The 14618-nt window shown below is 36.5% G+C and overlaps 3 protein-coding genes across 3 annotated transcripts in view; 1 reads left to right on the top strand and 2 right to left on the bottom strand.

Annotated features, from left to right (window-relative positions):
* LOC134841889 (leucine-rich repeat-containing protein 45-like) overlaps positions 1-14618 on the bottom strand; it is a 449626-nt gene that overhangs the window by 9917 nt on the left and 425091 nt on the right. Inside the window, exons 4-6 of the mRNA XM_063857953.1 lie at positions 12650-12828; positions 12303-12431; positions 1238-1350 (exon numbers count right to left, since the gene is read on the bottom strand). Coding sequence (XP_063714023.1) covers positions 1238-1350; positions 12303-12431; positions 12650-12828 — 421 coding nt within the window. The remainder of the gene's footprint in view (positions 1-1237; positions 1351-12302; positions 12432-12649; positions 12829-14618) is intronic.
* Positions 1-14618, bottom strand: part of LOC134841890 (uncharacterized) — a 263656-nt gene that overhangs the window by 182518 nt on the left and 66520 nt on the right. The gene's annotated exons all lie outside the window — the stretch shown is intronic.
* On the top strand, positions 5183-8009 carry LOC134841888 (uncharacterized). The gene has a single exon (XM_063857952.1). It carries the CDS (start codon positions 5362-5364, stop codon positions 7657-7659), a length of 2298 nt encoding a protein of 765 aa, XP_063714022.1. The 5' UTR covers positions 5183-5361; the 3' UTR covers positions 7660-8009.

The following is a 14618-nucleotide window of genomic DNA, read 5'->3' as shown; positions in this document are numbered from 1 at the left end:
GCCAAGAAAATTTTTTAAGCAAAATAAACACAGAGGCGAAGCTTCGCTTCGCAAACACTATCGAGAACACGACAAAAAAATAGCTCTATTAAGTGCAATTAAATTAGAAGTAAGCCTTGAAATAGCAAAAAAAAATCGGCCATGTCTGATATTCGAACTTCCGACCTAGAGATTAAGAGTCTCACACCCTAACCACTCAGCCACGGAACCTTAATAGGTGATAGCCAAACACTAGTCTCAAATAAAGCAGAGAACAGATGCTATGCAATTTCCAATGCTACAGTGAAATTTCCGAATAAGTGAACACTTTTTAGGAACACTTATATTTGCTAGTTAGGTTAGAAAAAAAAGGTTCGTAACAGAACACTAATCTGACGCTAGAATTTAAAAAAAACTAAAAAGGAAATGCGTAATCAAGATAAGTTAAATTACAAATTGTAGGAAAAAATCAAACACTAAAAAAACGCGCAGCAAAAAAAAACGATTCCAAGAAGTGACAACTAAGCCGACAAAACATAAGCAGACAAATAAGAAGTCGACAATTCAATTTTTTTGAGACGGAATACTTCCCGTTTGTAAAAAAAAAGTACAGGTCCTGACAATTTCGAAACCAGGACCATTGCCATCCCAGGCATATTCGGTTCCCTCTAGGCTAAATTGGTCGGGAACGCTAAAAAAATTGAATATATGAAACAAGGTACCACTAGAGATGAGTCCAGACAAGTCCTGTGAAAGTTATTTACGGGGAAAAAGTCTGGTACCCGATTGCAACACCCTTGTTTATCGCAAGGGTAATAAATGAAGACAATGAGCCACATTCCGTTTGAAAACAAACCGAAAAGTCCATTTTTTTTAAACAAGAGGACCTGTGAGGTAGACTTTGATTTCAAAAAAAACTTCTTTTAAAGAATTTTATTTAACTCAAATAAAATCACTGAAAATTGAAAAAAAAATCCCATATTATTAGAGCCGACATCCAAAAAACTACCAAAAAGGCAAAAAAAAATTACTTTGTAATAACGCTTCCCGTAACAGAAACCGTAGCGCCTTCAAAGAATCCAGTATATACGATCTCTACATAGACAGAGCATATTAGCAAATAAACTATTTCTAATTCTGTCAACTAAGTTATTTACGGCGAAAAAGTTTAGAACCTGTAGGCAACATACCTGCTTACTGCAAGAGCAACAATTTTAACAAAGCAGCTTTGCTTCCAATAAAAAAAACAATTACTTGCCTGGATATCCTTCTCGGCCTGTATGTGATTAACTTCGCGTGCTAACACTTGGGTCTTCACTTCAAAATCTTCCTTGATAACTTTTGTTTCGCAGTTCCGTTTCATGGCATTTTCTAAATAAACCAAAAAGGTTGACCAACAGGTGCGATAAACTTATGATCCGAAAATTCAGAGCGGTTGAGAATAAAATATATATTTGAAAAATAGGTGGTTGATGTGCAAATAGCTCAGAGTCTGACAACCAAATAATTTCAAATAAATGTATAATTTCTTGGGTAAGAGTGATCTTAAGCATTCGGGACAGAATAATAGTAGTCTCAACAATACGTAGAAACAAATATAAGCACCGAGGCGAAACTGCGCTTCGCAAACACTTGCGAGAACGCGAAAAAGCAGCTTTATAAAGAGAAAAAAGAAAAAATAGATATAAGCCTCGAGTTAGCGATACTTTGAAGCGAATCGGGTTCGATCATTCGACCTCGAGATTTGGAGTCTCATGCTCTGCCCGCTCACCCAATAACTCTTAAAAATCCACAAACACTAGTCACGAATAAAGCAGCTACATATACTAATACATTGCCAATGCTATACACCAAAAAAGGCAACAAACATAAATCGACAATGTGGCATGTAATAATTTGGAGCATAACAAACTGAAGGCATCCACGCTAACTTTGCATGTAATAAACCCGAAAGCATAAGGCCAGATTATGTATAAATTAGGCATTTCAAAATTTGTGAGATAATTTGATTTGAAAAATTTTAAAATCGCGTTTTCATTATAGTACAGATTGAAGCAAATAGCTTTTTTCGCTTCATTTTAACTATGAGAACTGCATCAGTTGTGTTAACTTATAACTAATTGAATGTCAAAGCACAAGCTATCAAAAAGGTAAAGGTGCCCCAAAATTGGCACCAAAATTTGCGACTTAGGTTAGAAAAAAAGAAGCCGTACTATAACGCTGACTCACTAAAAATCGCAAGTGTAAGCACAGAGGCGAAGTGGAACTTCACATCACAGCCAAAAAAAATGATCCGGAAGCCTAAAACAAAATACATTTGGAAAAAAGTGATAGGAAACTTCTTTCAGATCAAGATTTGTCTCGAATGAAATTTATTTAAAGAAACATCAAGAATGACAATTTGCAGCCTTAACCTAGTACTATAGCAAAACTCACAGAGCGGTAACTAAGCCTAGAATATTTGAACAAACGACCGTTGCGGTGAAAAACGATAGCCTTCAGCCTAAATAAAGTAAAACCTATGAGGCTACTAAGCCAATATAATTTACGCCGAAATAATTTCGACCTAAAAATATTTATGTTCATTGAATACTTACAACAGAAAAATGGCGCAAATAGGAGTTGGTCATTTAATAACCAAGATAGTTAACCTTTTCAATTTGCTCCACATGCGAAAAATATGTGGAGCAAATATAGAAAAATACACACAGAGGCGAAGCGGAGCTTCGCACCACTTGCGATACAATACCAACACAAGCAACTGCGATACAACACAAACATTTAAAAAAACATGTCGAAAAACTTTTTTTAATGTTCAAAAACACTAGGTGAACCAAAACTTTCTTATGTCTCAATAAAATACAATTAGGGCCCATTTAAAGCTGGAGGTACAAGTTTAGTATTGAATGAATTTGCTACACTGATCCGGCCTGAAAAAAATTCAAAACTTGGACTGTGCTCAAAACCTTAGTTGGTTCTCTACAAAAATAAGAAAGAATAAAAAAGTTTATAAATAATCAATTCTCTCAAGAAGATAACATTTCTTTTACAAAAATTTAAGGAACCACCGCTTATGCAAGAACAATTATCGCAACCAGTTCTTTCGATAAAGCTTTTCATCTCAGATTTGATTGTGTAAGTTTTAAGAAAATTCAAAATTTCTAAGAAACGGTCAAAAGTTCTAATTAAAAGTCAAAAGTTCTAAATAACCATCAAAAGGCCCTCCAAAACCCGAAAAAAATCTCCAAAAAGCAGGTTGAAGCCGCTTAATCAGAGAAGATTCCCAAAATCGGGTGTTTCGGTTGAATACAACCTGAGAAATGGCACGGTGTTCAAAAAGTTTCCAAAAAACTGTCTAAGCTTCAAAACATTGACTTGTTTGGAGGCCTTTCCTTTTTTCATTAACAAAATGGGCGTAGTCAATTTTGAAGGTTGATTCGATTAAACCTGTTGGTAATAAGCTGTTGATTCGATTAAACCTATGATATCAGTTTGGCAGGATAGTTATCGAGAAAAGGCCAAAAAACGGTCAATAAATCAAAAATTTGACATTTCCGAGAATCACAGCTTTCGGTGTGAAAAAAGAAGGGCTTGGCCGCTTAAGTAGAAGAGCTTTACGCAACCTGTAACTTCAATTGAACCCAAAACTTCCAATTTGGGAGGGTAATTTTTGAGCAAAGTCAAAGTTTTGAAAAACGGTCAAAAAATCAAGATTTTCGCTTTTCCGAGGGCCATAACGATTAGTGTCAGTAAAAATTTGGGCGTAGTCGCGTAAACAAAGAAGCTTCCCGTTGCCTGTTCTTTGAATTGAACCCAAAACATCAGATATGGCAAGGTAGTTTTCGGTAAAATTCAAAAAGTTTAAAAAACGGCTAAAAATCAAATATTTGACTTTTCTCAGGGCGATTACATTTTCTGTTAAAAAATGTTTGTGCGTGGCCGCTAATGCCGGGAAGCTTCTTCAACCCATTATCTCTATTTAACCACAATATCAGATTTGAAAGGTTAGTTTCCGAGAAAAGTCAAAAAGATTCACAAAACGACCAAACATCAGATTTGACTATTTCAAGGGCCATAATTTTTTTAAATGGGTGTAATCGGTGTAGTTTTTGAGAAAACGAAAAAACCAAAAATATGGGTCAAATATTCCCCATAGACTTTTTCAAAGGCTGTAGACAGCGGGATCAAGTGAAAAAAGTCTAAGGGAGTATGCAGGCACACATTTTTGAAAATCAGTAAAATTTCTGATAAAAGCTAGAAATTTTCCCTTAAATTTGGAAAAAATTTCCATAATGGAAAAAAAAAGAAATTTCATCAAACCGATTGGTGAGCATATAACCAATTTTAAAAGTGCGGAGAGGAGTGCTAAAAATGCGTTTCCCTTGATACGACCCAGAATAGGGTCATTAAGCCGACAAAAAATAGGCTGAAATAAATTGTGCCGAGGAACTTTTTAAGCGAAACAAAAAAAAACAAGCAAATACAAAATCAAGGCAAGTAAAATTAGAAAGTGTTAGAGTAAATCAAACACTAAAAGCAATCTTAAAAATGCGCGCAGCAAAAAAAAACTATTTCAAGATATGACAACTAAGCCGGCAACAGATAAGCAGACAAATAATTGGTCGACAATTTTATTTGAAGCATATTTCCCGTTTGAAAAAAAACTGGTCCGGGTCAGATTGAAACCCAGGACCTTTGCAGTCGCAGGCATATTCCTTACCTCCAGGCTAATGTGGCCGGAAACGCATAAGTTTAAATTCATTATGAACCAAGATACAAGTGATTCCGTAAAACAATGTTAACCCGAAAAAAATATATATTCCGGTTTGATAACGCTTGCTAATTGCAGGCGTAAACATGCTCGATGTTTCAAGAGACAGATGTTATTAACCTGTGACGCCTTATTTATTGATCCCCGAGAACGCCTTTTTTATATAGTTCCAGATAAATCCATATAAGGCTTCTGAGACTTCTGCGAGGACAAATTGTTGGCAGTGCCGCATCAACACGAGTTGTTCATTGGCAACTCATTTAGAAAGAAGAAAGAAGTTCATTTCTCTGATTCAAAAATATAACTCAATTAACAACTCACTTCTACTGTTTATTAGCAACTCATTATACTGCAACAAAAAAAAACAAGTATTCTCAAGTCTAAGTTCAAAAGACTCATCGGAACCAATTATAATTGAGCGTTCATGTTGAATTTTTGTCTAGATCAAATTCCATCTATGGTCACAAAATCTCTGTCATAATTTATTTGCAAAAGATACCTCAAAAATTAGTCATCAGACTCAGAGAGAACAATTACACAAACCAATTCGCGTTCGCTTTTTCTCCAGAAAGACGAAAACTGATTGAAAACACATGCAAGATTAAAATAAAATGGTCGAAGAAAAAAGAAACAGCGTGAACTCCTTGAGGCAAGTTCAAAGTCCACTGGACATTATGGACTTCCTTGAACGAAACGTGATCGGTGCAACTGCCCCGACATACGGTCCCTTCGGCACCCGACAAATAACGTACGCGGATTTCACAGCGTCAGGCCGATCACTCCGTTGCATTGAAGACTACATCCAGTTTGAAGTGCTTCCCTGGTACGGGAACACTCACACTGAGTCATCTTTCTGCGGACTCCAGACGACAATCCTTCGCGAGGAAGCACGAGACACAATTCGAATGTCATGCAACGCACCAAAAGATGAATACGCGGTGATTTTCACAGGCAGTGGGTGCACTGCAGCAATGCACAAAATGATCAACGTCCTTGGCATCAGCGAAAACAATCCGGCCATTGTGTTCATTGGACCTTTTGAACACCACAGCAATGTTTTACCATGGCGTGAGAACAAGCACGTTGAGCTCATCAGAATCAATTTCAATAAATTCGGCGAATTTGACGGAGATCAATTGGAAAACTATTTGCAGAAATACAAATCAGATCCGAGAAGGAAAATCGGTTCCTTTGCCAAATCGAGTAACGTCACAGGGGTGTTGACAGATTGTCACAGAGTTGGTACTTTGATGCACAAACACGGAGGAATTGTGATGTGGGATTATGCTACAGGAGGACCTCACCTGAAAATTGACGTCAAGGGAGAAGACAAGGGATACAAAGACGCCGTGTTCATTTCTGTTCACAAATTCCTCGGAGGCCCCCAGACACCAGGACTTCTGATTGTTCGCAAGTCACTGTTCGAAAACATAGTTCCACACAATTGCGGTGGTGGATCTGTGCTCTATGTATCGAGAACTAAACAAAGATACTTGGACAATATTGAAGCCAGAGAAGAAAGCGGAACACCTCCCATCGTGCAGTGCATTCGCGCAGGACTGGTCTTCAAAGTAAAAGAGTACATTGATTCAACAGTAGTTGAAGACCGCGAAACGTTCCTCGCAAATAAAGCTATGGATAGGTTCAAAAATATTCCAGGCTTTCATTTATTGGGAAGCTACTTCCTACAGCGAGTGCCAGTGTTCTCGTTCCTCGTATTCCACGAACACTCGGGTCTATACTTGCACCACAACTTCATTACACAAATTTTAAACGATCTTTTTGGTCTACAGTGTCGTAGTGGGTGCGCATGTGCCGGACCTTACGCCATTGACCTGCTGGGAATGGACGAGGAGGTGGAGGAGAGATTCGTGAAAGCGTTCGACAAAGACACTTCCAAAGTCGAATCCATCAAACCTGGATTCTGTCGATTCAGCTTGGCCTTCTACAGCTCAGACCAGGAAAGTGACTTCATTCTTGATGTCGTGGAATTTGCATGCAAATTCGGAATTTACCTGCTGCCATTCTACCACTTAGATGTTAAGAGCGGAGTCTGGAGTCATGTACAGTCAAACAAACATGTGCAGAAATTCCGTCACTTGGACGAGTTTAGATGTACACACAACCTAAGTGATGAGCTAGAACACCCTTCACTGAGCTCGAAACAATTCAGTCGTTTAAAGTTCAAAACATACAACAGATACCTCCAAGAGGCACGGCAACTAGTGGACAAAATAATCAGCGGAGAAGAGACGCTACCGACGAGAAGCAACAATGTCCAATTAGGAGGTGGATACGATGAACCCATTTCGTGGTTCATGACCCAAAAAGAAGCCTTGAAATGGGTGACTAGTCCAACAATGGCCAAAATGCAGAGCAGCGGCCTCTACCCATTATTCCGTGTCACTACATTTTTAGACCCGACAGCAGGGAGGAAAGAAAAACGAGGAAGCCCCAAAATACACAATATCGAGGGAAAAAAGATACTCCCACGCCGTCCGATCAATTTCCAAACTATCGAAGATGAACACAAGTCATCGGCAGCCAATAACAGTTCATCTGACAATTGTACCATCTGCACTCCTTCAAACGAGCACGCAGAGTCCAAAATCAGTTCCTCAAAAAGTGACAGTGTCGATAGCCGAAAAGGCATTGTGAAGACTCACACTCTACGCCAGAGACAAGATCTCTCAAAACAGAAACTGGTGATTGAAGCATCCCAAGCCGGCAGCACAACCATCAACATCAACATATCAACATTGACTGCAGATAGGTCTGACCACGTCCTCAGACGCAAATACGGGGAATCGAAACCCAGAACTGGACTGCCTTTCTCAAGGCACCTTATAAGCGACTTGAAAACAATGTCTGTCTCCAAACCGGAGAAATATCGCGAACATCTAATTTAGATTCAACAGCATAGAAGGGTCCATCCCTTTGTTATAGTATTTTTTGCTCATTTTATTTTGATTGTTAGCAACACCAAATCAAACAGTTTTTTTTATCTATTAGTTTTTGTGGTATTTCAAGAAATTTTGCGGTCCTTTTGTCTATATGATCTTAGTTTTAAAAAGTAGACAAATAAATTTTGCTCATGGCACCCGACAGGCTGATGCCTTTTTGGTATTCTCCCAAGCCGAACTTAATTGTAAACGTACATTTTCATAGAATGTATGGTTATAAGTTTTGGCTTGAAAATAAAAGTATTATTATTATAGCACTGGCAGAACTCTTATGGCAATTAGTCAAATACAGGCTCATGCACATCAAAATGAAAATTATGAATAAATACTTTGTAGCATGTTGTATTTCAAAAACGGCGATGGTTTTTTTTACCGTATCTCGCTCCCAACATCGAATCCGATGAAAAACATCGATCAAGTCTAATAGCTATGAAAACACGAGTAAACATATTTGGTCTTCACACCATTACCATGAAACACACTGACAAAAGAGATATTCTTCGATTTAAGTCCTCTATACGGTTGGATATTCTTAGAGAGGCGAAGCGGAGCTTCGCACCATTTGCGGTATAACTAAAACATTAAAAAAACATACGAAAAAATTTTTAAATGTTGAAAAAAAAACTAGGTGAACTTAAATTTCCGCATGTCTCGATAAAAAACAACCAACTGGAATACTTGAGGTACGTGTTTGATAGTGAACGAATTTGCTATAATGATTCTGCACGAAAAATGTGATTTAAAAAATTGGACTTTGACCAAAACCTTAGGTGTTTCTCTACTAAAATAAGAGAAAACAGTAAGAAATTTTGAGATAATCAATTTTCCCAAAGAGATAAGTTTCTCTTACAAAAAACTAAAAAACCACCGCTTCTACAGAAACAATTATCGCAACCCGTTCATTCAATGGAACTTTTCATCTCAGATTTCTTTGTGTAAATATAAGAAAATTCAAAAAGTTTCCAAAAAACGGTCGAAAGTTCTGAAAAAACGAAACTATCCAAAATCCAAAACATTTTTCTTCAAACAGCAGGTTATGGCCACCTAAACAGAGAAGATTTCCAAATTCGGGTTTCTCGATTGAACACAACCTGAGAATTGGACCGGTAGTTTTCGCGTAAAGTCAATAAGTTTCTAAAAAACTGTCACAGATTCAAAACTTGGACTTGTTCGGAGGCCATTACTTTTTTCTTAAACAAACTGGGCATAGCCAGTTATAAAGGTAGGCTTTTAACAATCTGTTCATTCGATTGAAGCTAAAATATCAGATTTGGCAGGATAGTTAGCGAGAAAAGTTCAAAAAAACTGTCAACAGATCAAAAAAATGACAATTCCGAGAATCATAACTTTTTGAGTGAGAAAAATATGCAGAAAGATTATGCAATAAGGATTCACGCAACCTGTTATTTCGATTAATCTCAAAATCTTAGATTTGGGAGGTTAATTTTAGCGAAAAGTCAAAAACTTTCAAAAAAAATTCTTTACTGTTCTGAAGGCCAAAACTTTTGGAGTCAAAAAAATTGGGGGCGTATTCGCATAAAAACAAAAAATTGAATTTTTAGAGGGCGATAACTTCTTGCTTAAGACTTTTTGTTAGTGTCCACTAATGCAGAGGAGCTTTCCACTATCCTCCTTGACCCCACATTATCGGATTCGAGAGGTTAGTTTTCGAGAAAATTCGAAATGATTCACAAAACGGTCAAAAATCAAAATTTAACTATTCCGAGAGCCACAACTTTATGTGCAAAAAAAACAATTTGGTCGTGGCGACTTAAGCAGTGGAGTTTTTCAAATCGGTTCAATTCATTGAATCCAAAAACTCATATTTGAGAGAGGCAGTTTTTGAGAAAAAGAAAAAATTATAAATACTAGGTTTTGAGCAGTCATATTTGGAGGCAAAATTCGCAACCCCTGAGAGTACGCTGACAGCACCCAACTGCAGAGTGAGAATTTCAAAAATTAATAAAACTAGCGTTTAACGCACCTTCGGTGCTTCGAAGTTTTTCGACAGCTCATGAAAAACCGCATATCTTGGAAAAAAACATCTGCAAACTTTTAGTGTACTCTGACTGCACCCAATTACAGGGTTGGTAATTTCGAACTTTTAAATTTTCTTTTTATTACCATTTTGAAAGCGTCATTTCGAAAACTTAATGGGCCTCTGGACAACTTTGGAGGCCAGATTTGCAACCACTGAGTCCCTGAGAGCACCCTACCATAGGGTAAGGAATGCAAAATTTTGTGAATTTTTTGAAAATAAGTTTCCCGAAAAAAAATTTGAAAAAAAAACGTCTTATCTCGAAAACTAAAAAGATTTGAGCATTCATATTAAAAGGCAAGATTTGAGACGCCTGGGTGTACGCTGACAATAAGGTTGCATCTGCATCAAAACAGTAGTTTCAAACTTTTTTGAATTTCTTTGTAGATAAGTTTTTTGAGAAACTTTGAAAAAAATCAAAAAAACGTCATATCTCGGAAAACTAAAAGCATTTGAGCAGTCGCGTTTAACAGTCGTATGTGGCAAGATTTGCAACTCTTTAGAGTACCCTGACAACACCGAACTATAGCGTTGGAAAATTCAAATTGTGAAAACTAATTAATATAAACTTTCTGAATTTTTGAAAAAATCACAAAAAACGTCAGCTCTCGAAAACTACAAAGAATTGAGCAACCATAATTGGAGGCAAGATTCGCAATCCTTGAGAGTACTCTGACAGGACCTAACTACAGGGTTGGGAATTTCATACTTTGAAGAAAAATAATTTAAGTTTTCTGAAAACTTTTGAAAAAATCACAAACGTCATATCTCGAAAACTACAAAGAATTGAGCAGTCAAACTTGGAGGCGAGATTTGCAATCTTTGAGAGTACTCCGACAGGACCTAACTACAGGGTAAGGAATTTCAGATTTTGCAAAAAAAATAACATAAGTTTTCTGAAAACTTTTTGAAAAAATCAAAAAACGTCATATCTCAAAAAATACAATGATTTGAACAGTCGTATTTGGTGGCAACGCTTGTAACTCCTTAGAGTACTCTGACGGCACCCAACTACACGGTTGGGATTTTTAAATTTTGAGAAAGAATTAATTAAAATTTTCTGCAAATTTTTGAAAAAACCACAAAAAAGATCAAATCTCGAAAACTAAAAGGATTTGAGCAGTCATATTTGGAGGCGAGATTCGCGATCCTTGATAGTACTCTGACAGTACCCAACTACAGTGTTGGAAATTTCAGATTTATAGAAAAATAATCTTAACTTAAGTTTTCTGAAAATTTTTTGAAAAAATCAAAAAACGTCATATCTCAAAAAATACAATGATTTGAACAGTCGTATTTGGTGGCAACGCTTGTAACTCCTTAGAGTACTCTGACGGCACCCAACTACAAGGTTGGGATTTTTAAATTTTGAGAAAGAATTAATTAAAATTTTCTGCAAATTTTTGAAAAAACCACAAAAAAGATCAAATCTCGAAAACTAAAAGGATTTGAGCAGTCATATTTGGAGGCGAGATTCGCGATCCTTGATAGTACTCTGACAGTACCCAACTACAGTGTTGGAAATTTCAGATTTATAGAAAAATAATCTTAACTTAAGTTTTCTGAAAATTTTTGAAAAAAATCACAAAAAACGTCATATCTCGAAAACTACAAAGAATTGAGCAGTCATATTTGGAGGCAAGATTTGCAAACTTTGAGATTACTCTGACATGACCCAACTACAGGGTTGGGAAAATCAGATTTTGCGAAAAAAATTAATAATTTTTCTGAAAATTTATGGAAAAAATCACAAAAAACGTCATATCTCGATAACCACAATAAATTGAACAGTCATATTTGGAGGCAAGATTTGTAACTCCTTAGAGTACTCTGACAGCACCCAACTACACGGTTGGGAACTTCAAGTTTTGTAAATTATTTTGTTATTTGAAATTTCTGAAAACGTTTGAAAAAACTCAAAAATCGTCTTATCTCGTTAATTAAAATGATTCGGGCATTCAAAATTGGAGGCCAAATTCGCAACCCCTTATTCGATATTCGACTGCTTAATTTAAACTCGGTAAAATAACACTTAAAATCAAATTGGAAAATCGAAAAAAAATTCTTAACCATTGCAATATACGATATAGCTTAAACATGCAAAAAATAATACGTTGAAAAAGCTTAAACATGGCGAGATAGTGAAGCCCGCATTTAAATATATAATAGATTTTAAGATAAAATTTTCTAGAAACTTTTGAAAATCTCGAAAATTGCTGTATTTTGTAAACTAAAAGGATTTGGTTATTAATATATGGAGGCCAGAATTGAAAAAGCTGGGAAAAACATGACAATATCCCACTATAGGGTTGCTAATTTCAAACTTCATGAAATAAACATGTCATATTTTTATCTTATATCTTATACGAATCCGAATCAATGAAAGGGCTCTAATTTCATACCACAAATGATTGTGAGCTCTAATTTCATACCCTGTGAGCTTTTTGTAAGATATACAAAATAGTGCGCAAAATCCTATCCTACGTTAAATTCTTTGTTGCCTGTGACAGCAGACTGAACAAAAATAAACAATCAACAATAAATATGCTACCAATTGCTTTCATCAGGTCGTCAGGAATATTATTTCCACAGAGTTCCAGTGACATCAGTGTTTGGTTGAAAGGAATAGCGGTCAAGAGAGCTCGTGCACCCAATATTCCAACGTTGTTCCATCGCAAATCTAAATGTCAAGCAATATTCAATAAATACTTTGCAAGAAAATAACCAACGTGCATAATGAAGCGCAGAGATGACGAATACCAAACTTTCCATTGATGATGAAAAATGATCAACAAAAGTTTGAAATGTACATACCTCAGATTTCCTGCATACAAAAACTTGACATTACATCGAATGGGTGCTACCTAACATTTAGCTAAGAATTGAATCCATTCAAACCTAAAGACTCCAAGCAATGGTTCTGTTTAATGACAGCACTGAGCTCTGTTGCGCCTTCATGAGAAACCTGGTTTGATCTAAGGTCAAGATGTTTCAAAACCCGATTGGCCGCCAGTCCTTGAGCCAAAACAGAAAATGAAGCATCCCACATCCCTAGTCCGTTCCATTCAAGCACTAGCCTAAATTAAAAGTCAAATTCAGAGTTAAAGAAACGGGAAAAATTCAAAGTAAGAGGCGAAGCTGCGCTTCGCACTACTTGCGATACAAAACCAAAAAGCCGCTAAGTCGGAAAAAAAATCAAAAATGTCCAAAAAAGTAGATCTATCAAAATGAATCAGGCTAATTTTGAAACAAGAACAGAACACGCCAGGACAATCGAATACGAAATTCGAATCGAAAGAAAATTTATCAAGCGGTAACAAAGCCGAAAATACCTTAGCAGAAATTCTTCAAGCCAAAATAAAAATCAACAAGACTTGAGACTAAAAAAACTGAGAAGTCAACCCTCCCCTAAAAACACCAACACGCACTTAAAAAATCTTTTCGCTCATCAAAAGACAATATGAGGCCATTAAGTCGATATAATTTTGGCCCGAAACCTATAAAACAGCCAATGTTGCTCTGAAAAAACTATTATTTCTATAAAAGTTTTAGCAATTTGTGCGATTCAGTGAGCATAAAAATTATGTTTTTTTTACCCTGACAGGACTCAAAAAGTCACTAAGCCGATAAAATCTGAGCAGAAATCATTTGGGCAAGAATAAAATTTAGAAGCGAAAAAAAATGTAGGAAGTCAAGAAGTTACTAACAGCAAAGTAAATGAAAACTCCACGAGTAAACAAACGTGAATAGCGTACCGCAAAAACAAAAATACGATGTGGCATCTCAGCCGACAAAACATAAACTGATAAATAATAAGCCGACATTTTTTTTGAAATGAAATATTTCCCGTTTGAAAAAAAGCAGGTCCTGTCAGTTTCGAAAATAGGACAATTGCCGTCCCATGCGTATTGGTTACCTCTGGGCCAAGTCTGGCGAAGATGCCAGTCTGATAAACTGATTCAATAGATTTGTTCAAATTTACCGCTTGTGTGTTTTCATATCATATGCGCGCTGGGCTTTCCTCTTCTGATTATCTAACCAAATCTCGCCGTCCCAGCCGTAGGCGAGTGAAGCTTCCCATGCGTATCTAGACGCAAGAAGGAGTGAGCAGGTGGAACTACCCTTCAACAACACCACAGGATGTACCGTTCCTATCTATCAATTTTTCGCTTTTTTTTCAATTTTTTTTGATTATTTTTTTAAACTCTCAGATTCAGATTTAAATTAAACTACTTGATTCATTGGCCATCCATTTCCCCAACTTTCTACGTAAGAGCTTCTCCGTTGCCTTCGCTGTCTGTGTTTCAGGTGGATGCCCGATTCCAGGCAAGGCGCATCCCTGACTTTTCACAGAAGATTATAATTGGCACATCAACGACAAAATATATCAAACCAGCTCTAGTAAAATCTACAATTCACTCTTGCCGCGGCGCCACACTCCAAAATCTGTATGAAACTGTTCCACAAAACAGACCAAAGCGCCTTAATACAGTTACCATAATTGCCGGGTTTAATGATAATAGGCTGGCCACAAGAAGTTGAGCAAAAGTGGAAAAACTTCATCAACCTAATTAGAAACAAGTTCCAGCTCAAAACCCTGATTATCTCCAAAACAATCCAAAGCTCCAATAACAATGATGTTAACCGTAAACTCTACATTTATAACTATGTGCTGTTTAACTTAATCAAAAAAAATTGTTCATCCAAACACACTTATTGTTTCGCCTAATCTTAACTTAAATCTAACCCCTCAAATGTTCTGCCGAGAAGGCATCCACTTCTCGTTCTTTGGTAATGAATTCTTTACAAATTTTCTTGCTTATATTATTTATTAATTCTTTTGATACCGTTCCTCCTCAAATAATGT

Source organism: Symsagittifera roscoffensis, chromosome 3, assembly GCF_963678635.1.
Source record: "Symsagittifera roscoffensis chromosome 3, txSymRosc1.1, whole genome shotgun sequence".
In the NCBI taxonomy this organism is placed as follows: domain Eukaryota; kingdom Metazoa; phylum Xenacoelomorpha; order Acoela; family Convolutidae; genus Symsagittifera; species Symsagittifera roscoffensis.
Note: the sequence above shows the minus strand (reverse complement) of the source record. Positions and strands in the feature narration are given on the sequence as shown.